A 25,643-nucleotide genomic window follows, 5' to 3' on the forward strand; every position below is an offset into this window, starting at 1 on the left:
TTTTGAGATATAGCCAAACAAAGGAAACTTTTCCTTTTGTTTTCCTTTGTTTTGGAAACTCTTTAATTGCTCATATCTTTGGAACTGGTTGTTTAATTTCAACGGGGTTTTCGGCAAAATCTAGCTTTGTAAATGCTTTCTACTATTCTATAGGAAACTGAAAATTTATTATTGTCGAGTTCCGACTGATTTTGCTTGATCGCATCACATATAAGCTTATTTTCTTCACCTGTTATTTTACATACTACAGCATCAAACATATTTATTAAACTCTTCAATATTTTGGTCAGGTGGTCTATATACTACACCAACTACAATGTTTTGCGAATTGTTTTTTTTCTTCTATAATTCACGATTCAGTACACATGATTTAGATCACTAATATGTCTAACATTATAAGCAATATTATCGTTAACATACATAGATACCCCACCACCGCTTTTGTCATTTCTATTACACAATTGGAGGTTATATCCTCTGAGATGATAGTAATCATGAGTATTTTCTTTCAACCAAGTTTCAACCAGTCCAATGATTTGAAAGTTGACATCAATTTCTGAGAGTAACTCCTTTAATGCATCAAAATTTTTAGTCAGACTTCTTACATTACTACAAAGTAATAGTAAACTGCTGCTTTTTATACCGGCTGTTTCTTTTAGGTTGTCTGTGGAAAAATATTGTGTGTTATTATTACAGTCATTTACTTCAAATGCATCATTTTTGTCTTTAGAATTGTATTTGATGTTCTCGAAAAGAGATTTCATATATTCAGTATCAGCCGACTTATCCTTCAAATGATTAAAAGGCATTTTCAGATGTTCATTACAGCTGGAGCAATTCCAATATATTGTATAGTCATTGCTTCTGAATTCCTTTGCAGATAGGTCACTGATAAAATGAGACCTATATCACTTGAGGGACACAAGCTTACGGGGGGGGGGCATTATCAGATATGTTTTGGTTATATCTCACGTTCCTACATTGTTGTGTTTGTCTGATTCTTGGAAAAGTGTGTGCACAAGATTGATTAGGTAATGAGATGTTGATATACCACTGATATTCCCAAATTGATTAATGTATATGATTCAATATCGTACACAATCCATTTGGCCACAAACCATTCAGCAACCTTAGCAAACCTCAGTAAGTGATATCGGTCTCATTTTGTCAATGCTGTGCGGGTGTTGCTTTGGAATGTGGATAATAATAGCAGATTTCCACTGGTGTGACACAATTCCCTTCTTAAAAGAACAATTCAACACGTCTGTTAAAAGACTACTCAGTTCATGAGCAAATTCATTTATGATTTTGGGAAGAATTCCATCCTGGCCACTTGATTTTGAGGTTTTAATTCTCTTAAGCTCTCTATACTCATCCCATGGATAAAGAACGGGGGCAGGTTTCACAGCAGGCAAAAAGGATGGAAGCTCAGAATGATCAAAGTATTAACAAGGGAGGATACGCTCACAAACCTGGAATTGATGGCATTAGCCATTGCCTTGTGGTTAGCCCTATCCACTCCTGGCATGTGCCCGTTAAGATCAGAAATGCTGGAATTTTAAAAGCATACACTTGATTTGTTGATACCATTTACGTGGTTCAGTCTGTTGCAACTTTCTCACTCTGTCCGCATTATAATTCACCTTAGCTTTCTCAATTATTTTTTCACCTCATTACACAACTGGCGTCATTTTGAGGTTTCATATCACTGTGATCACCGCTTTAAGCGCCCAGTCCCGTTGTATCATTAGACTACATAAGGCAACGTTACTGACGATTTTCCAACATAACAGGGAAAAAATTATTTTCCTTGATCACTAATCGTGCTCGCCGAATAACGTAACTTCACTTGTGAGACAAGGACGGTTTATAGTCATTTCTTATTCGGCATTATGCAGATTATATACAAGTAATGATGTATGCCTTCAATTCTATTAATGAACTCCTAAATTACAATTAAAAGCGTTAGAATACAGTATAACAATATATTTTATACTGATAATATCTATTGAATTGTAAACGCGCACATTTTTAGTCGGAGTTTTTTTTAATAATTGACTGACTCTATGCCGGTTCAACTAGAGACTACTACAGACTATTCGCAAAGAGCCAAATTCTCCATGCTTTGTATTCTGTGAATTCTCGTTCGATCATATGTGTCTAAAAAATCAACGCCGGCGTTGCGTGCCTCCGCGTTACGCGAGTAAAGCAATGCATGCCTCCGCGATTTTGAAAAACCGTAAAAACACGCGGTATCTGGCACTATATGGAACGATTGGCTCTCGATCATTAACGGGGAATACTGGGACTTAACCTGTTGGCGAATAGTCTGTATTAATCTGTGATTTCATCACACACCCCCACCCCCAACACACACAGCTCCGCCCCCATGATACCGGTTATGAGATACTTAGGTTGGGTCCATAGGAACCCTTGGCCACCAATGAGTGTGAAATTTGAATTTTAAAATCGATTTAAACATAAAAACATGCTAATTTCTCTGCGTATGTGCCTTCATACTAGTTATTATTAGTTATGAATGTAAATACATGTATACATAATTACACACTAATTAATGCACGTAGCAATGCTCTATACTGACCAGATTGGTTTTGTTTTGTGTTTGTTTTGTTTTTTGTTTTTTGCTTTTTGGTTGGCGCTCGAACACGTATAGCTAAGTGCAAATCCTACGGCCATCTTTATACCCTTTGGAAAAATACAAGTTGATTAAAATCATGGCAAGGTCATGTTATAATTATTTTAATTGACTATTAATTATAGAAAATATATCATGGGGGTATTTCAGTTCCAAACTGCATTTCTTAATATAGAAGTCTAACATCTATAATAATTTTGACCAAATTGTGTGGTTTTAAACAATTATTTTAACCTAGGTCGAAGGTCATACTCAGCCACCAGAAAAGGACTAGCTCAGATCGCGCGCCAATTTCGATATTTGTTCTTGTTTTCGTGCCTCTACATCAACCCTCATATATGATGTACCAACGTTGGTACGAAAAAGTGGTATTCCGAAGGGGTCCTCGGTTACTTTCTATACTACTAAAATAATGTAATACTGCGACTCATCGATCCGATATTTCGGATATAATTAGGTATCGGGGAAAACATGTTGACGGTCAAAGGGCAAAATTTCAAACTTCGTCCGATCGGGCTCAAACTTGGTGGGTGGAATTCTTGATACGAGGGGAATATATGCGCGAAACAAAATCGAGGTCAACCAAGGTTAAAGGTCATACAGGGGCTAAATGTAAACTTCGCCAGATTGGAATTAAACTTGGTAGGTGGAATCCTTCATATGAGGGGAGCACAAAAATAAATCGAGGTTATCCAAGGTCAAGGGTCATCCAGGGACTATATTTTAAACGTCGCCCGATTTGGCTTAAACTTGGTGAAAGTAATCCTCCATATCACGGAAGTATGAACAAAATCAAACCTAGGTCACTCGAGGGCAAAGGTCATGGTTCAAACGTTTGTGTATGCACAACTGCACTTAAAAGTGGTAAAAAGAATGCTCAATATGACGCAGTCAGTCGTGAGCACGGTCGCTAATGAGCTCAATCGGCTAGTTGTGAAATGAGGATCTTGAAGAATCTCATGGTTTCTCGCTCGCAATCCGTGTAAAATAATTTGGCAAAAAACACGCTGAGAACTGGCTGACCTGAAGGATAAGGTGTATACTGGCATCTGTTTTCTGAAAAAACATTTCAAAATTGCTTCCAAATTACTAAGGAGGCATGTACATTAATTCTGTGATAAAAAACGAGACCAAGTTTGCTTTATTTTCGTTGTTTTTGGTCATTTAAATGACACTACCTTTTTGTTGAATTTACCCAAATTGAAAACCTTAGGCGACATTCCTGTACCTCCTCTCCGATTTACCTAATCATGAACTTTTTGACATCATTTTCATGTAGTTCACATAATTAAGTTTGGCAGAGGTGGGGTTCGAACTCACGGCGCACCGCTATCATGGATACTGTGATGTGCCCTGAGTAATTTAATTTGATTTATCTTTGTTTACAGAATTACATGAGTGATGACATTTTGGGGGAATTCCCCTCTTAAATTGAGCAAAACAAATTGAATCATATCTAATTTGTAATATTTGGAAACCCCCCCTGAGGTTGTAAAGTGAAGATGACATCACGGGACTCCCCTCAGGAAATGATGTCATGTGAAAGGTTAATGTTATAATTAAGGCTTGGGAATTTCCAAGATCACATTTGGCTATTAATATTTGGGATTTCCCACTGCTTGGTATATAAGAAAAGGTAAACATAATTATTCACAGTTTATAGTGTTGATCTGGGCTAGCTAGCTAATATGCTTACAGTCAATGCACTACTGCCTGCCAGTGTTGTCGGAGAAGATCTAGAATACGTCAAAGAACGTACTTCTTCCAAGAAAGGAATATATATTCTTCTGCCGATTTGCTGAAGTCTGGTTATGGAGCAACACGACTGTCAATATAAGTGGGGACAACTGCATCGCAGTCCTGCTTCCTGAAGATATTGTGTGAAAGGTGGAAATAACACCATTTTGTGTGAGGATTTCATACGCAAGGATATTTATAAACGCAAGTGTTCACTGGACTTCGCTGATTTTCGCAGGACAAGTGAATAAGGATATATTACATCAGTCGTCCAGAACATTGCAAGAACTTTATGATCACCAAGAAGAATGCTGGCTAAGTACTAAATAGTTAAAGAGTGATTATATTTGATTATTGTGTATGTGCATTTGTTGTCATATATTGTACCAATCATAACGTGCTTTCAATTAAAGACTTATATTTTGTTAGCTTAACCAAACAGTGTATTTGTGTTGTGCATTCGTGTGAGTTCGGGTAAAAGGTGATTTTGGCCTTGAGTCAAGTACGACTCGTAACAATGCTCTATGGGTCCAGCGCCTTAGACCGCTCGGCCACTTGTCTTGTTGGTATCCATTTTGTAACTTATTTGAACAAATAATCGCAACTTCAACATATGCCTACCACGTGACAAGCAAAGGCAGAAAACGTACCATATTTTGGAATTTTATTTGCTTAAAAACATTAATGTGCATTAATAGCGCTCAATTGTTGTTAACTGCGTGTTCTACATACAGAAATCAATCCGACAATAAATGGGCCTCTACATGGACAATACATTATATAGATTTTGACTCGACGGACACGTGCTCGTATATACATGTGGGTCAGTATAATACTATAGTGGAGCCTACCATTTTTCTTGTATATACGTTCGATGTTTTTATCATTTATATTGAAAATCCACATTAGACCTCAATTTGTTTTTCAGGAAATAAAAGATTAGTTTACCATAAAAACGAAACAGTAATCTTTGGCGGGGTCTAATGTAATTTTTACATAGAATTTTCAACGTTTTTTCTATCCTTATTCTTGCTCAATTAAAAAAACCATTTTGGCGCATATAAAATTGAAATATAATTCTCTGCCCCTTAAACGACATCAAATGTGCCACAATTGGGTATCGCGAATCGTTATATATGTGCAGTAAATATTCATATATTCTTTTATACATAGGATGCTTCAATTTTGACACAAAAAATATTTCATTGAAAACCCTCTCACTCGGCTATTTAAAAAGGTAACCACGCTTCCCTAGAATGTGCAATAAATTAGCATTAAAAGTTTTCTTATTTTAGCAGCATTCCAGGAACACTTGGCGTTTGGCGAAAAGAGGAGTATTATTCAACTGATTATTCTCAGTCTGAGAAGTGGTTTAAGAATTGAATATAATTTGCCTGTGTTTAGAGGGAAAACACACCGTTGCATAAAAGGCACGGGCTTTCTTATTAAGTAAAATAAAAAACACAAATATCATGAACCCAAGTAAAGAATTCAATATACAGAAAATATACTGAAATATCTCCGTAGCTTCCTTTACTGCCAAAAATCCAGACACCCAGGTTACACCTAAAAGCACACCTATAGCGAGGAGCCTTCGCACCTTGCCGTGTTCCATTGTGTTGTGAGTACTTTGGACGGTTCGATCATGAAGATAAAATATAATCAGCGGGAACGTGGCAAGATTGAAAAGAAGTATTAGTCCAATCGGTACCAACACGGCACATATAAGTATCTTCTGCGAGTCGTAGAAGCAACTGCAAGATCAAAATGTGAAAAAAATGTGAATCTATACAGTTATCATGGTTATTTATTAAAACAAGTATTTTTACACACACACACCTACACCAAACCCAGCACACTGACTAGCAAACAGACGTACAAAGATGTGACCTGATTAAGCATATCATTAGAGGATGCCAACTGCAAAATCGGGTTTCAGATTAAAAGCTACTTTATCATCAAATCACAGATAATCCAATATAAGTTCGTTGCCCAAACCATTATCTAGAGTATTGTTAGTGGCTAGCACATTATCAAAACCATATGTCAAAATAACGGTCTCTGTCTCTGGACATAATAAAAGGAATACAATGGATGGGAATGATCACAGGATACGTGTAGAATTACGGAAACAATGTTAAAATGCATTTTGCAGTTCAATGTCAATTTTGCATTCTAATTATTTCGTATTTTTTTAGGGTTAATCAGGTGCTATTAATATTGTTTAAACATTTGCGAAGTAAATACTTTAATCAACATGTTTGATTAAAGAAATAACATGCGTTTAATCAATATCCGTATTATTTCGGCAAGAAAGTTCGCGCAAACCTTAAAAGGGCATTTCGTGATCCACAGCCTCATCCCCCCACTTTTCTAAAAAAAAGTTGAGATTTTTATACCACTGGATACCTCCTCTTACATAATGTTTATGTACCAAAAAATTTCTTGCAGATTAATTCGTTTAGCAAAAATATCGCCAAATTTGAATTTCGTTCTGGTATACCAGAACGAAATTACAACAGATTGTCTATGGAGCAGTGTAATACACATAATCATGCATAACTCGCAAACGCAAAATCGGAACCAACTGATATTTTGGGAATAAACTTTTTTTCGTGGATATCTACTGCTAAATGTCATAAAATGAGGATGCTAGGATCACGAAATCCTCCTTTAATCGAAGATTGATCAAAGAAAGAATACAATAAAAATGGCGGACTGCATCGACGAGGCATTGTGCGGTGGCTGACGAGCAATGATCATAACCATTTGCCGGAATATCTACTTCAATTTCTATCTACATTATTCAGGTGTGCAGCTAGGAAGCTCAAGATAATAGTGAATTACAACATGATTGGCGAATATAGAGAAGTTTGGCATTCGATACGCGATCGATGAATGCATGTGTATAGTGTTGTGAAGGCATAGTATATGTGCTACAAATAAGACTCCGAGAGGGACACCTCTATGCATGGATCCCAGCCAGTGGCGTAGCTAGGGGTGGGCAGGGTGGGCGACTCGCCCACCCTGAAAAAATCTGGGGGAAATTTTGGAGCGAGAAGGAAAAAAAGAGAAAGGAAAGGCGAAGAACAAAGAAAAGAAGGGAAAAAGAAGGGAAAAGGAAAGGAAAGAAGGGAAAAAAGAGAAAGGAAAGGGGGAAGAAAAAAGAAAAGAAGGGAAAAAGAAGGGAAAAGGAAAGGAAAGAAGGGAAAAAGAAAGGAAAAAAGAAAGAAGGGGAAAGGAAAGAAGAGAAAAGGAAGGGTATGTGGGGAAAGAAAGGGTCAAGAGGGAAGGAACAACAGAGAGGAAACCTGAATAAATAAAAAAGAGGGAAATAAAAAAAACAAAAGGGAAGTCTAAGAGGGATGGGGGATTGAAAAGGGAAAGGGGAGCGAAAGAGGAAAAACAACAACTTGTATGTTTATTGTGGGGAAACAATTCATGTACAGGGGGAAGGAGTATAAGAAAGGGGAAGAAATTGAAGAATATGAAGAAGGACAGGGAATTTAAAGCCCGGGATTTAAGGAAGGGAGCAGGAAGTGATTTGAGGGAAGTAATTCAAGTCAGTGTAATGGAAGGGGCAAGGAATGAGAGAAAGGGGAAGAAACTGAAGAATAAGAAGAAGACGGGAAGAGAAAGAATGGAAACTTAAGGAACAGAAGGGGAATAAACTGGAATGTAATTTAATGGAAGGGGGGAGGAATGAGAGAAAGGGGAAGAAATTGAAGAATGTAAAGAAGAAGGAAAGAGAACGAAGGGGGAAGGGGGAAATAATTTAAGTGAATGTAATAGTGAATGTAACAACTTGTTAAATCAACTCAAGAATATCAGTATTGTTTTATTGTATTGTTCTTACATTGTATTATTCATTTTTGTTTCCTTTCAGATAATTCTAAAATCAAAACTTTACATTTTTACATGGCAAAATTTTGGCATAAAAACGTTACAAATGTATGCAAGTAGGCTTCTCCTCATGGTATAAAAATGCCCCCAAATCCATGAGCTTCCGGGGGCTTCCCTGGACCCCACGCCAGTGGGCGCTCCACTCGCTTTGCTCGCTTCGCTCAATTTATTCAACTTGGGGAAATTTTTGGACCCTTGCCCACCCTGGCAAAGAGGGCTGGCTACGCCCCTGATCCCAGCATAGATACACATGGATATATGGACGGTAGGCCCTATCTGTCTGTTTTTTGTTTGTTTTGGTCTGATCCTTCCCAAATGAATGTCTTGCTTTATGTATGGACCTCGTTGTGTACATGCCATGCCTGGTGGCAGTAGTGATCTATTTCTTTCAGGGTTATCTCAGTATTATAATATTAATAATCTGTCGGGGTGTGTTGCGAGCGCAGCGAACAGGAAAATTTGCATCTATTGTGTTTACATACTGTTTTCCTAAGCCGCCTTAGAGCGTTTTATTTAAAAGGCGCCCCGTGAATGTCTGCCAAACATCGCTTCCCCCCCATCTCGGCTTGCCAAAATTGCCCCCCCTTTTGGCTCGCCAAAAATTTCTTTCCTCCCCAATTTTACCCTCACCCAGGGCTCGATTTTATTGCACACCCTGACCATGTTAGGTTTGTGAATTGGGTTACCAAATATTTGTCATGTGCAAAGGGCAGGATTTGTTGGCAAGCGGAGAGGGTGGGGACTGGGGAAAGGTTTTTTATGGGCATGCCGGGGGAAGCAGTATTTTTGTCAGGCCATTTTCAATTTTTTACATTAGGGACCGTTCACAAACACTTGTTAGGGAGCCTGATGCAAAATGGGAGGCCTTAAAAGTTTTGACCCTCCTACTAAGGGGGGGCCCTGAAAAAATTGACCACAAATTTTTCCGGGAAAATTGAGTTTATATGCTTTTCTGATGATGGGGTTGACCCATAATTTTCATGTCAAAAAAGAAAAGGGGTGGGCCCTGAAATGTTGGAGACCTGAAAAGCGGGGCGGCAAACAATTTTCGTGTTAAAATTTTTTTGCATCAGGCCCCCACTAACAAGTGTTTGTGAACGGTAGGCCTATTATTTGAGGACTTTTTGTAATTCTATAGGCCTAATTTTCATTTATTCATTTTTATTATTTTGTTTTATTTATTTTATATATCCTAGGCCTATATTTAGGAGAGAGGGAGAGAGAGAGTGAAAGAGAGAGATGAGAGAGAGAGAGAGAGAGTGGCAGGAGAAAGAAGTGGAGGAAGAAAACGGCACAGAAATTGGACACAGTTGTTTGTCATATAGCAGGGCAAATCGGAATTGGGCCGAACTGGTTCTTGGCCGTGCGGACGTGAGCTCGCCAGGCGGCATAGGAAGCGCAACACGTGACGTACGAGGCTGGCGAAGATACAGGGCTGACAGCCCCATTCCAAATACACTGTTAGCAATTACAAATGGAAAATTAACATACTTGCAGTGTGGTACATTCCCGGGGTACATTGTCGTACCCCGACGGTTTTAGAGTAAGATAATTTTGCTTTGACACCACATAACAAATTTAGAATTGTTTGTGTAAATTTCATGATTATGTGTTAATCCAATGGCGACCTCAAAATTGGCGATATCGCTTCCATCACCGCCTGGAGCTCGCTACGTCATTTGGATGCGAGTTGTCTGTATCATACGATACAACGTGTGTGTGTTGTGCTGGCTTGAATTCTCGAGGAAATAATATAAAATGGTCCGTATTTCAACATTTTTGATGAAAAAGTAAGTATTTAATTTTTGATTAGAATGTCACGCTAATCATTAATAACCATGTCCATTGTGCTGTGAACAGATTGAAAGATAAAGCTATAACAATTCATTTTGTTCATGTGTAGCCTATTTCTGTCATGGCCCATAACTCGAGATATTGAAATCCGTGAAAATGACAGCATCAATGTGACAAAACGCACAGATATTTCATTTTTGGCGAATCCTAGTAAAATTAGCATACCACGTGTGGTTTAAGAAGGTATCATAGAAATAATGTGGCTGAGAATTTTGGCGATAATATCATACACAAAAACAATATTATTGATGCAAAATGACAATAAAGTGGTACCAGATTTCACTCAAATTTTGTCAATGCATAAGCTTATAAAATAAAATCCACACAAGCTGTGTTTTCAATTGATAGCAACATTATTATGTTGACCTGTTTATAATCTGCAGCCAAATCGAGAGAGAAATCGGGACTTGTATAAATAAATTATGGCCTCTGTCACAAAAATCTTCATGCTCATTTTACATGAAACAAAATTGAAACACTTTCAAAGTACATTTGTGCTTGAGCTAGATTAATAAATAATAATTAATAATAATGCTTAGAATGTTAGCTTCGAGATGAGATGACCTATGATTTTTAGGCCTACGATGTTTACTTTCTGCAAAAAAAATATGGTTTAGGTGGCTACGTAAGTACGTAACAGCCAATTTGAACCTGGAGGTTAAATACCACTAATAGGCCTGGGCGATACATTGAAATACGATGAGGAACTATTTGTTTTCATGGCATTCGAAAAGACTGCATTAAAATCACTGAAATTGATCAAGTTATATAGCGAAAAAAGTACTTTTTAGAGTTTGATGCTTCAAAATGGTACATTTTCTCTCATTATATGACATTTTTGATGTAATAGTACCAAAATTCATACGCACGGCTTCGGTTTTAAATTGTAACTTTCAGCTTCGAGGGCGCACTGTCATTTTAAGGTGTTTACGGTTCAGTGCGTTAAAACAAGAAAAGTCTCAGGTCAACCTATGTTGAATTTTTGATCATTTGGCATCTAAATCATATAGTTTCACCTGATATTGGTGGCATTGAACTGTGAGAGTTCTGAATATGAGAAAATTCTACCCGAAATTAGGCATTTTCCCATTGAAACACGTGTAATACATAATTAGTGGTATTTAACCTGGAACCATCCAAATTCAGCGTAACCTTAAACCGTGAAGAGAGTTACAACTTTTAACCAATAAACGGGTTACCGTGCCATGTAGTGAACCCGTTGCTTACGATTGCATAAGGTTGTTTAAGGATTTCGTATGCGGAAAATAAGAGTGTATGTAAGTAAACGGTTCAAAACAGACTATTACCAGAAAAAAAGGGCGTGTTGTTCAGGACTGGCTCAATGTTGCTTGATTTTTCAACCTCTTGGGTGTCAACCTCAAACCAACACCTCACTAGTCCTGAACCACACGCACACCTTTATCTAATTTGGTAGGTTGCGGTACTTTCTATGAGAAAAAACATGGAAATGATCGGTGAGTTTACTGACGAGTCGGGTAAAAAAGCTTGGCAACTTTTTGAAAGCAGTATAAACATGTTGATTGAAATATTTTAAAATTAAAACTGCGATTATGAGGCCATTATGATATGAATACATAACATTTTGAGTTTGCTAATGGAGATGGGACAATCCTTTAATTACATAATCTAATTTAGTTTGCAAACATAACAAGAGTATGCAAGCATTGTGGTTTGATCTCACATTTCTAAAGAAATAAGTTTTTTTTTCTTTTGACCAGAAAATTATTTTTTAAGTATACTTCAGATTTACGTTGACTTCAACACACACCTAATGAAACGACTGATCGAGGCTTCTAACAATAACAGGCAATTATATCACTCTGAGTGATAAAACAAAATCATCATAATCATCCGAAGGTATACCTCAAGATATTGCAAAACGCAAGCAACTTTTGCATGACTTATACAACGGTGCTTTATGTTCCAAAGACGTCCCTCCTTCCAACACGTGTATGAATACTTGTGTGATACCAGTGATGATAAGTGGAAGACCTTTAAAAAAAAAAAAGAAATATGATGATCCACAATAATGAAACAACAAGCGGATAACCAACAAAAAAATCCGTATGGCTCAATAAAATCAGGCGAAACTTTATTTATTCAATACTATTCACCATCCGGTAATATATATAACTAGATTTCGCGGTTCTCGGGTCGGGCGCTTCTCGTGATAGGCCTATTTCTAATTACCCAAACCCGTTACCCATATACCTGCCCTGACTTTTTAAACTACTATGAAATGCGTCTCTCATTGATCAAGACCCAACTTGACACAACTTAATCGACTCTGTTTGTTTTATAGGTGTGAAGCTTACTGTACTTCAGTAGTTCGGTACGTGAACGCAAAAACGGTTATAGGCCTTACCACAACGGATAATTTTTATGTTAAACATTCTGGAGGATTCCGGAAATAGTCATGTTCTGCTGAAATAGGCCTATATGCACGTGTTTGGTGTGTGCACGTGTTCGGTATTGAAATATGTGTTGAAAATAAGGCCTATAATTATTGGTCCGATGAGATGCACCTGTTAGTCACACTGTAATGCTTTTCCGATGCGTGCACTGTACTCCGCGCATACTCCCGTTGATACATCGCGATAGCGCACCGCGAGCACGCGATACTGCACCGCGTGAACGCGAACCGCGCGGACGTGAACGCGATAGCGCGCGGACGTGAACGCGATAGCGCGCGGACGTGAACGCGATAGCGCGCGGACGTGAACGCGATAGCGCGCGGACGGACGGACGGACACGCCGTTATTAGTATTAAGATATCGAAACGACGTACATGTACAGCTCATAATATCAATCACATAATATAATTCGTTATCTTTCTATATGTTGTATTTAATTTGAAAAAAAGAAACCGTTGAATGGGAGACCACCAACAGTGGCGTACCGTGACCGCTCCTATCCCGGGGGGCTGAAGAAAATTCAATTTTGCCGCCCTTCCCCAACAGCCCGAAAAGGTTGACCCAATTTTTTTCGGTGGTTTGAAAAGTGAAGAGCAAAAAAAAAAAAAAAAAAAAAGATTTTAGGCGTTAGCGCCCTAAAAGCAACACATTTTGATGGATAGTACCATTTTTCAAAATTGTTAATACTTTTCCAATTTTTTCCGCCCTTTTTTCTTTGCTAATTAGTTTTGCCGCTCCTTCATTTTTTGCCGCCCCTGTTTTTACCGCCCCTTATTCTTCCGCCGCCGCCCCTGCTTATACCCCGGGGGATGGCGCCCCCCAACGCCCCCCCAAATACGCGCATGACCAATCAGTATAGACTCTAATATTGGATTTAGAACAGGTATGGCTCGCAACTGCTACATGGCGCCATTGCCCGTACGCGAGCATTTATTTTCACCGTTTCCCTATATCTTAGTCTGGTTAATCAAGCGAGAAAACGGGATTGTTCATTTGTTATTACTTAATTTCTTTGACATGAATAGTCTAAAATGTTTTTTTTTAAAACATATAAAAGGCGCATAACCAAATAATATATACAGTAGGCCTATTATACGTTATAATAACGCCACTTTTTTACAATAACAATTGCGTCGCTTCGGTCATTTTTGTCTCTAAAGGTGGAAATAAAATTTGTAATATTTCATAACATTATCCTACATTAAAAAAAGAGAGATGATAATTTCATAATGCATAAACATACCCCAGCAAATGATACATGCTTTCAACATGAAATGTGGTATATCGTATAGTAGAGTTGGCATAGGACGCTTTAATACGAAGAGATATATCATAAGTATCCCTTCAGCTGCCGTCCAGAAAATGGAAGTCAACAGTAGATAGTGCAACACCGCGGCGATGATGATACAACCCGGAGTGTACTGCGTTTGTTCGATACCACAGTAAAAGGAGAGATAGAGTGCCAATAAAGATAGACAGAGGTTTAGCCTAGCTTGGTATACAGTTGATCTACGCAGTTTACTGTGATAAAAGAAACAATATGTTTACATGTATATATAATGCAAAAGTCGGACAATTACATACATATCTGAAGTATAATAACGGAAAAGGCGAATAAATATTGTGTGCCACTGAACCCTCTTTTTCATGCGGTGGAGTTTAGAACAACAACAAACACAAGGATATATAGGAGCGGTTAAGTGGAATACTGGAAAACTGGGTAACTCCGAACTTCATCAGGCATCTGATTTGTCACGTGACAAGCGATGGGTAAGATTTTACAAAGCTTGGTCCTAGGCGTGTAGCAGTTGGAAGCGGAGGCCCCCCCGGGGAGGCCCGGCCCTTTTTGTTGTTGATGACTGAGCTTACTCATCCTCTCTCTCCCATATGGCTGTCCAGGATCACCTCCTCTGGCTTAAAAAAACTCTAATGTTTGGCAATGATTGGAAATGAGTTCTGAGCTTCAATCCCGGGCTTCAATTGACCTAGGTCTACGGTGGTGGTTAAACCTAGCCGTGAGGAACTGTTTGGTCTCTCCTACGCCCGGGCTCCTACGTAAGCTTCACCACAGACAGTAACCAAATTACTCTGTTTGTCCCTGGGGGTTCATTCGTTACGTGGACTAACTTCCCCCTGATGATGTCTGGGTTTATAAGAAGTTTCGATCCCAAAGGACGTCCACCAATAAATCCGTTCGCTCGCCTAGAGTCTTGTCCTTAATGAGATATTCGCCATTTTAGAAGGAATGGATGTGAATATAGCCATGATAGCGGTCACACCGTGTGATGTGATAATCTCATTTCATGAAAGTTTTCTGAGCGTTATTTAAGTGGTATAAACTGACCAACTAGGGGGCCGATGATCCGATGCTATATTAATGATCGGCATGACGGGTATTGGTTCAGGATTGTGTAATTTCGGTAAGCAGTAGAAAGCTGACACATTGGGTTCTGTGGGAGGAGTGTATTTTAAGCTGACGTCAATAGCTCCCTTCGAGTAAACTTTGCTGATATATTTGTCTGCGACCTGTTTTGCTGAAATCGTTGGCAGGGTTGTAGCCAATAGACCTCTTTTGGCATTTGTTATTGTCTGATGTATTCAAAATGATGGCACAATATTATTATTAATGTCCTTGTCCTTAGCTAACTCATCAAGTCTTGAAAAAGTTAAAGCAAATGTTGCTGAATATCATCAACACAGCCTGGCCTGAAGAAAAAATCCCAGACTTCAATTCGTAGACTTCAAAGCAGCATTTGACACCATATGGAGGGAGGCCCGTTGGAAATGTCTGCGATCAGTTGGAGTAGAAAACAAACTGGTGAACCTCATTGCAAGACTGTACGAGAGACCAAATGTTCAGTCGTGATAAATGGAAAGATCACTGATTGGTTTGAAGTCTTAGTTGATGTGAGACAGGACTGTCTTCTCTCTCCATACCTCTTCAATCTATATCTGGAGTTCGTTAGGAAGGACATCCAAAATCTACACCACACTCATGGATATGAATTTTGAGAACCTGCAAATCTCCTCTATGAATTGGAAATGCTTTCTGGGTATTAGTGTGCCCTCAGTAGAGGAGGATATTAAACGTTGGCAGCTTGGGCATTTGGTAGATTGAAAAATACCATCTGGTCTAACCATGACATCACCAGATTTCTAAAAGTAAGGATCTACCAGTCGATCATCTTCCCTATTGCCATCTATGGATTAGAATCCTGGGCTGGACACAGACTGGCTGTTTTTGAAATGCGATGCCTTAGTGCAATGCTTGGAGCCTCGACAAAAACCGCAATAATTCCATCAGACAGAGTCTCAACATCACTAGCTCCATCAATGATGTTATTTGCCGGAGAAGTTTGAAATGGGCTGGGCAGACCTTCAGGATGCCTCAACATCGGCTTCCCCACCAAGACTACATAAATTACTTCAGCAAAAAATTACCACCAGATCGTCCACCAATCAGATGGAAACTCCAAATTCAGAGGGACCTGGAAATGACCCCACAGGAAGCAGAGACACAAGCAGGGGACAGAAATGAATGGAGGAGCCCAGCAAACACAAAACGTTTTCGACATCATTCGCAATAGGTTATAAAAGGTTGTCAGAAAACGTTTAAATGTCGGTATATAAAAAGGGTATATTAAGGGTATAAAACGTTTCATAACCAAAGGGTATAAAAACATTTTAATAACATTCCAAAAACATTTTTGAAAACTTGATACAAAACATTCTAAACAGAATGTTATTTTGGAGTTGAAAAAATGTTTTGCGAAAAATATTTGACCAAAATATTTGCAATAACGTTTTAAAAATGTTTCCATGACCTTTATATAACCCGACATTTAAATGTTATTAAAACGTTTTGAAAATAACATCTTAAGAACATTTCTGTGTTTGCTGGGTGCAAATATTGTAACATTATGTTATTTAAGTGTTGACAAAATATTAGGCAAAATATGTTTTCAAAAGTAGTTTACAATAGCATTTTGAAAACATTTAAAAAATGTTGTTGTAGTGTGTTTACATACAAAATGTTTTAAAACGTTTTCATGACCTTTATATAACCCGACATTTTAATGTTATTATATAAAACATTTTCACCTAAACCAAAAGCCAAAATATAACTTATTTAAAACGTTTTTAAAACGTTGTTGTGTTTGCTGGGAGGCTTACTCAGCAGGGGGCAAGGGACACAACGTCCTGTGCAGCTATAAGTCAAGTCCAGATAATACCTAATCTATATAAATTTTATATATTATTTAGCGGATGGCTAATCTACACCAAGATTAACGCAAATACTTACGCAACTAACAAGATTGTGAGTACACTGATAAGAAGAGCTCCAATTGAGACGAAGCATCCTATTTTACTGATATAATCCAGCACAACGGATGTCACGAGTCCGTCAATCCTCTGAAGTATTTGAATCATGATGGAAAAGTGAAATTTAGATCATAATTAAGATGAGATAATAAGAGATAGTGCGTTATTCTTTAATCAATGATCAAAACAAGTGAATAAATTCATCTAAATATATAGGATTTTGCAAATACAAAATTACTCAATGAGTAAAAATGGAACAGACCAACAAAAGGAGTCAATATAAGAGGCTGTGCAATAATTATGAGCCCTGGGGAGGGTAAAATTGGTGGCAAGAATTTGTTGGATAGCAAGCAATTTTTGACAAGCCGAGAGTGGAAGGAAGAGATTTTGGCATATATTCATGGGTTGCCTTTTAAATAAAACGCTCTAAAAAGGCTTAGAAAAACGGTACCCAAAACAAACCCGCTGCGCCCGCAATATATATCTAGACCATTTTAGGTTTGCAAATTGGGATCCCAAAAATTTATCATGTACAAAGGGGCAAAAGATTTTTGGCAGGTCGAGAGGGGGCAAGCGATTTTTAGCAGACCTTTTGGATATTTTACCCCTAACTCAATGTTAATTACATTGTACTCAAATTGAGTAAAAATTTGATAAATATTGAGCTCTATTTGATTCATTTTATTGTTCTGTTCCTTTTTACTCAAAATTTAGTAACTTTTATTATTCTTTATTAGAGTGTGATTGAATCCATTCCATATCATCGCGGTCGGCTCGGAGCTATTAAGCTTAATTGCTTACCACTAAAACGGCAAAATGTGTTAGATGATCACATGAGCACGTAATACGGTTATTCTGCATTATGTCCATCTGACAACCTTCTGTTGACCATTCGCCGACTCCATAATTTAAATCAAAATTCCAGTAGACACATTCAACAAGATCAGTATCACCTACTGTCTAAAATAGAAAGAACACACTTCTAAATTAGTTACCGTCAACTCACTTCTGTTTGAAGGTACTTGGTCTGTTCATATAATACCTTGTACCTCTGTGACCCAGGCTTGGACGTACATACTGCCTCCGTGCGTGTATAGTAGTCCATGAAATACACCGGTTAGCACAGGTTGAATTTGGCTAAAACAACCAAAAGTCTAGAACATTTCTTTAGAAATCGACGTAATGATAATACAATTTTGTTGATTAATGGGCAATAAGAAGATATATTTTACAAAGTAGGTACGTTTTTTACTAAAAAAAAACATTCCTGAGAATGATTTTAGAGATGAAAGTATTAGTGAAGCCGGTGATCATGGCGATAGTTTGAGACAGAATATACCCCAAAAATGTTGCAATTTTTACCTAATTGGACTTGAAGTGCATTTGTGCAGCCAATCTTGCAGTTTAAACTTTAATGCAAAGGTTGTTATGGGTTATTATTTATTCTATCATTTCATCTGAAATATGCAGGTTCGGCCGTTTTCTATCTCTATTTGTCTTTCTGTTCATAGGCCTATAAAAATACCATTTACGTATTAATCAGTTATATTCACAACTTGTATCTTCATCGATCCAGAACAATATGTATAGAAATCATTGACAATAGAGTACAATGTTGCCAACACTGCGGTTAAAGCGCCAAATTGTGTTTTACATCGTTTACAGATCGTTCATAGACTCTTCATATGAATATTTCACTTTAGATCCCGGTTTTGGATATTGTTTGAAAGTATTCTCTTTACGACATGATGGAGCAACATACATCAATATGTATCGGATGGGTTGTCAATGAAGTATCTCCGTTGGCTAAACGTAGCTGACGTGGGACATTTGGCTCGGATTGGAAGGTCAATTGTTGATTCGCCACGCCTTTGTGCTTCTTTCACTGCTTGTAAGGTATCGGCAACACTGACTGAGCGAGTTGGGTTCAAATGAGGTTTTCTTGCGGGGTCAAATAGATGTGTAACTCCCCTCTATTTGACACATTTGATGCCCGATGTAATATGATAAATTTTGGCAATAGATAATTTCGATGAATTTGTAATCACAGATTCTAGAAGTGCTTTTAATCATGGTTCTGATGAAGGCTCCACAGCAAAGAACTTTTATAAAAATTAACCAATGCTACTTGCATATCGTTGTCATTTCTCATGTCTAAATACATATACAGGCTGAGTCAAAAAGAAGTAAACTCATGTTTCAGGGGCTGTAACTAGAGATATGTAAGGAATCTGCTAAAAATGAAAATATCATTGGAAAGAACAAATTCTACACGTCTAAATTTAAAAATAATTGCTGCAATTTTATTGCTCACAGCAAACTCAAGTTATACTCATTTGAATACAACCATCCATTTTTGTAGCTGCACACGGTTTCACTTCCCAAATATCTATTATATTGATTGGTAAGGCGCGATATTCAAATGCAAATAAAGTTACGTGGCAGGTGTGGTTTCGATCAACAATTAAAGGGTCCTTTTCAATATGAATTTTACCTCATTGCACTACATTATAATGAAACTGGCCAAACGACAATATGGCACCACAATTTACGGCACAGGAACGCACATTTCTGTCGACGAAGTATATATCATGAAACTAAGAGTCCAACTGAAGGTTTTTTTCGTGTCCAATTTCCCACAGCTAATCGGATATCCGCGGATTCCATGTAAGGGAGCAGTATATAAGAATGTGAACAAGCTCAATGTACATGGGACACTAAGGAACAGACAGCCGGAAGCTTCAGGCAGACCATGAACTGCTAGATCACAAGTGAACATTGCCAGAGTTAGACATGCGTTACAGCAAGACCCAAAGATCTGCTCAAGACGCAAACCTTCACCCAACATTCCCCAATCAAGCTTCTGCCGGATTGTTCGTAAAGACTTGAATTGGGATCCCTACAAACTACAGTACCGCCATAGACTTCATCCTGAGTTTATATGCATTGCATTGTTTGTTGATTATTAATTAAAAGCAAAAGTTGTCATTTCAACAATAAATCCTGTTAGCACTTTGTTGATTCGTCGAAATTGAAATAGATGAAAATCAATCAGCCGTGTGCAGCTACAAAAATGGGTGATTGTATTCAAGTGAGTGTAACTTTAGTTTGTTGTGAGCAATTGCAACAATTCTTTTTTTATTTAGACGTATAGATTTTGTTCTTTTCAATGATATTTTCATTTATAGCAGATTCCTTACAGACCTCTAGTTACAGCCCCTCAAACATAAGTTTACTTCTTTTTGACTCAACCTGTATAATGCAGGCCTGAACCACAATGCAGGCCTGAACCATTTTAAATTTGACGGAGACCTATATGTCGCTTTAATGAATATGTCCGCGTAATATACCGTGGATAATGACATTATTTTGGTCTCCCAAACAATCACGACTAGAGCTTTATTTTGACCGTGTCACCATCCCTTGCATTGATATATTCTTACCTGAATTTGGCGAAAATATACCTTCACTGGAGTAGACGGGGAAATCTTTGAAGCATCAGCAATAGTAGCACTCATAATACGACTATTTACATACGTGTCATCTTGCATGGTTTCAAAACTTTGAAATAGGTTGTCATTCAGGAATACAGTGAATACAACTGGAGATGAGACTGTCAGAAAGGAAGCGCGTCATGTATTTTATATGTAATTTATTTCTATTTATTTATGTACAATACGTAAGAGAATGTTAAAGGGTACGGAGTACATGTATAACTTGTTATTTCATTTCTTTATTACATCAACATTTTTAGCAGTTTTGAGAAAGGGATCCACGTTATTTATGTCTTTTGTATTAACTTTGTTTGCAAAAATGTTTCAGAATTTTAACATATAATTTGCAGTATATTTGCTTCTCTATACAATTAGCATTTTAAAACATTTAAAACACTGCGGAACCATTAAATAAAAAGAGTTTAAAAGATTTAACAAGTTATACAACTGATAACGATCTAATGTGACAACGATATGACATTGTAAAAAAGCTTCCTCCTTCCTGTTTAAAATAATTAAGGCCAGTTAGAGTTGTTAGCTGTTGTGAATTGGGCGAATCCTGGTATCCTGTGAATAGTACTCATTTCAAATCTTCAAAGTGTAACTTTTTATTAATCCTCTAATATAGATAATGAAAGTTATTATTGTTTGGAGTTAACGACCATGATTACTCCATTGTATTTGTTGACCCTACACCATGTACACTGCGACCAAACCTCAGAGCAATAATTTTTATAATATTGCGCTGCCAGACGCACAAGGCGGCAACGCTACACGTAGTTTTACATAACCTCTTTCTCATAATTTTCGTACCTCCTGAAGAATAATTATTGACCTCACCTGGCAACCAAACCGCAACCTCTGCTTCATCGACCTGGATGGAGGATAACTCGAAGTGAACCTGTTGTTCATTGTTTGAGAGGTTCTCATCAATTGTGCGATTTGAAGGAACAGATGAATATCCCAGACCAGTGTTAACGAGCGTTTCATTCGGATATATCACCGTCACCTGTAGCTGCTCCTCGCTCTGGTTGAAATTTTGTCCAACCTTGTTTAGCTGGTCTTCTAGTGATTGGAGAATTATTCTCGTATCAAGTGCGTTTACGCCACCGGATGTCGGTATCGATTTTGCTAAGTTGTTTGTAGTGACAATGAAGGATGAAGTGACCTAAATGTAAAATAATTATAACCCGATCAGCGAATATGTTATTGCTCTGAAGATCTGTTAGTGATGTTTTTGAGATCCCTCTTGCAATTTCACTCATAAGGTTCTGGAAGCTATTCATATGAACCAACTGAACCGAGTAAAAGGTGTAGAACCAGGTGGTGCAACATCTTCCTATTTTGACGTCATCAACATATGTGACGTCATCAAGTATCTCAACATCATCCCAAGCTCTCAAGAGCAATAACACCCGCTGAAGACGCCGGTTGAGCCGATGCAAGTGCCGGTAGCATCCTGCACAAGAACATAATTATAAACACAATGGCGAACGATTGCTCGCTACAAGAGGAAATTGAATATTAATCAGATAGAAAGAACAGTGAAAGAACAGTTTACCAATCCCCCGACCAATCCAAAGGGTTACAATTAAACAAGACAACAAATAAACACAAATCCCGCCCGACACACAACCCAACTTGAAAAAAAAACCCCAAGGGAATGTGCCGGCATGGGATTCGAATCCACGACCTTCCGATCACTAGACGGACGCCTTATCTATTAGATCACCAGCTCCCATTGATAAACAGTGGTTAAAACTGGGTACTAATGTAGGTAGTCGAAGTATTTTTGAACGCTCGAAGACATTACATGTACAGTCTCTGTAAAAAACCGCTAAAAGTATATTTCCGACTGATATTCAATACCGGGTCAAAATGATGCAATCGGGAATTTTTTCGTCTTTGCCCCTAAAGTTGTTATTTTGCCCCCCCTATTTTTGTGTGTGTTTTGTTTTGCTTTTTGACCAAGAAAGCTGGCTACGTCCCTGCATTCACTCTGAGCTCAGATTTTTTGTTATTTGTGACAATTTTAATCTGCTTGTGCCACTTACGGGGCTTAGTTTGTTGGATAGATCTAATTCTCTGAGCATAATAATTTAACTTAGCTTTAGTAATCTCTCTTTGAACCTTGTTACGTCATTTACGCCAGTCAATAGGATTAACTTCAAAGTGACTAATATTTTATGTTTATTGATCTTTTGAAAAATACAATCCCTTCATGCCAAAGGTCAGAATATCTGAACACCGACGAGCTACAAAACAAAAGAAAGAAGAAGGATCGGCATTGCCAGAACAAACTTGCAAAGAAGGCCTTGAACCTCTGTGGGATGAAACCACTTGGGGATAAGTTTGACACATTAAGCATTAGCAATCAGGGTCAATGAAACTTCTACCAGCTGCTAATCTCTACCACGTCCGCAATGAAGTGATACTCATCGCGCATCTAATCGTTGTCAAATAATCATCTGACGTCATTCTGTATGATCACTGACCTAATAGGCAAATGGCTCTGAAAAGTATTAAATAAATAGGCTGCCCCCAGTAGGCAAGGGGCTGCATACTTGGGTACTTTGTCCTGAAGAAGTCAGAGATACTTGACAGCTTGACAATTCTAAATATGTCAGACGGCGAACCCGCTAAAATCTTATTAATTCATTTAGCAATATGTGGGGGAGAAGTCCTGGAAGAATCAAATTGCAAACTTAAATTAAAGTTACTTACATTAATAGATGTTGAATTTGTTAAAGCCACGTCCTGAAGTATTTCAGCAGCAGCTCCTATTCCAAGTTCTGAAAGGCACATAGGCCTAAGTGTTAATTCAGCAACCTCTGTTATTTTTCCTGCTACATTGATCTCATCTGTTGGAATCTGTGCGGAGAAACAGCGAACCCCATTATTGACCATATCTCAATTCTCATACCCACCTTTAGAGCCACATTCAGTAAGGTCACAGAAAGGTTTACTTATGATCTTACCATACTCAAGTCGATCAGTGCGGCATCTTCTGTCAAACACTTGCTCGTTGGGTCTATATAAAGCAATAGAAAATAAAACTGTTGGCTGATGTTAAGGTCTCAATGGTTACATTCTCAACACAACTCTATTTTTTCATGTCACTAAAATAATGGGCTCCATGTATTAATTCGTTTATCTTTTTCCTTATCTGCAGACTGCAGTTTTGTATTTTAGGTAATTATGTTCTTGTCACCATTGCTCGTTTATGATTTTGCTCTTATGTTGTTTGCTTATTGACACTTGTTAACCTTATGGATAAGGCGTTTAAGGTATTATGGGTTTAGCAGTTACGTTAGCTCAATCGATAAGGCGTTCGACTATGGTGCGAGAGGTTGCGGGTTCGAACCATGGCAGTAGTTTAGTTTGCTTGAAATTCCCCTGGACAAGGAACCTACTGCTAATTGTCTCGCTGTAACCCGTATGAAACTCGGGGAGCTGATCCTGGTTGCGATGGTCATTTGTGGATGCGCTCTTGTTTTTGTTTTTTTGTGTTCTTGTGTGTTTTTTGTGTGTTTTTTTGCATGTGCTTGATGCCAGAGGGGTCTTGTTAATAAAAGAAACAGCCATGCAGAAAAGAATTCGAAGAACTGGATGCGTAGGCCTACTTATATCAAACGAACCTATGATCTGGAAGTAGTGGCATATTGTGATGTGCCCTTGAGTAATGTAATTTGATTATTTATCTTTGTTTACAATTCAAAGCTATTTCATGAGAGAGATGGGAACCCCCTTGCAAGAGTTTTGAGAATCCCCTCTCAGGCAATCCTGTTTACAGTATTTTGTAATTGCCAAAGAGGGCGCTTTTCACTTGCACAATTTGTTTTGAGACAGGCTGTATAATGAAAATAACAAGTCAATCACTGTAGTCGGCTAATCAATAAACCGAAAGAAAGTAGATATGCTGCGGTCTTGTAAGACCACAAATTCCAGCCGTGACCTTGAAATGACCTCTGATGATTTTTAAAGGGTGTTATTTGTTGCAGCGCCCTCTTTCTTTGATCAGAGTATCATTATGATACCATGCAAATTCTATAGTTAACGTGGAAATAACGTTTTGGAAATACCTACAAATTGATATATACAATTAAAGATACTCATACCTGATACTACTGAAGCTGAAACGGAAAAGGTAGAATTGACACCTTGTATTGCATCGAATGTGTAATTTACAGTTGCATCGGTTAAGTCTCCCAGAAGTTTGTAAGAGAACCGACTACCAGCATTGTAGTCAAAAAATATTCCATTGCCACACGTGGAAGTAGGTGGAATGCAGTTCACAAAACCAAGAACATCTCCTGCTTCAACTGCAATACGAGATAACTCTGGTACGTCATACTCATTAGCCCTACCAAGTGTCACATTTCCTAGAGGAACATCATTAATACCGACGACTGTGTACCCGCTTCCGATTGGTCGTAGAACTAATAGTTTGAGAGGCTGTGCTCTCGCTGGAAAAAAGTTCCATGTTGTAAGAAGTCCATTACACGATATCACGTCATTCTGGAACACAATAATTGAAGTGGGCGCGCCTCCTATATCTAATGTTGTGGACCTACGCACAATGATATCTTGTCCTTGGAAACACTCTGTAACATGGGAAATAAAGTGTGATAAAATCAGGAAATCAGATATGATCGATAAACTTGTTTCGAATTATTAGTAATCATTTTTCCCATTTAATACTTTTATAAAACAACGCTAACTAGATTCGATTACCTGCAACAAACATGATTTCGTTAGTCACTGTTCGTCTACTTAAAGACGACGCTGAAGAGTAACTCATTGTTTTCGTTAATTGTGCATCAAGTAAAAAGAAGATATATATATATATAATATCCTTCTTAAACCTTTCTTTTCCAATTTAATATTTAGTAATACCCAAGTCAGACGAAGAGTTTGTGTCTGCTATACCGCTTAATATAACTATGAGCTTATAGGTTATAAGTGATTAAACAAAAAAAATGGAGTTTTGTGTGATGTACTCTGTCACGCACAAATAAATGATCGATTTTTAAATATGCATCATGCTCAATTCGTCTAATAACGGACATTTTATTGACAACAATTCCTTTGATATAACCCCATTATAACGTTAATTTCCAGCAAATATCCAGTTTAATATGAAATCCTAGTTAACTCAAATTTCAAAATCGTCAACTTACCTTGCCCAAAAGTAAAGGAAGTGCCTCTCAAAAGAACAACCATTAAAACTAAAATCATCCT

At 37.8% G+C, this 25,643-nt stretch overlaps 1 protein-coding gene across 1 annotated transcript; it reads right to left on the reverse strand.

Moving 5' to 3' along the window:
- Nucleotides 1–209: 209 nt before the first annotated feature.
- On the reverse strand, nt 210–25,643 carry LOC140135777 (adhesion G-protein coupled receptor G4-like). Its single transcript, XM_072157394.1, has 11 exons — nt 25,583–25,643; nt 24,521–25,006; nt 23,381–23,433; nt 23,127–23,273; nt 21,243–21,570; nt 20,352–20,521; nt 17,710–17,868; nt 16,889–16,998; nt 13,829–14,106; nt 12,079–12,163; nt 210–6,147 (listed from the first exon to the last, which is right to left on the reverse strand). The coding sequence occupies exons 1-11, from the start codon at nt 25,638–25,640 to the stop codon at nt 5,766–5,768; spliced, it is 2,256 nt and encodes a 751-aa protein (XP_072013495.1). The 5' UTR covers nt 25,641–25,643; the 3' UTR covers nt 210–5,765.

This window comes from Amphiura filiformis, chromosome 16, assembly GCF_039555335.1.
Source record: "Amphiura filiformis chromosome 16, Afil_fr2py, whole genome shotgun sequence".
Lineage (NCBI taxonomy): Eukaryota > Metazoa > Echinodermata > Ophiuroidea > Amphilepidida > Amphiuridae > Amphiura > Amphiura filiformis.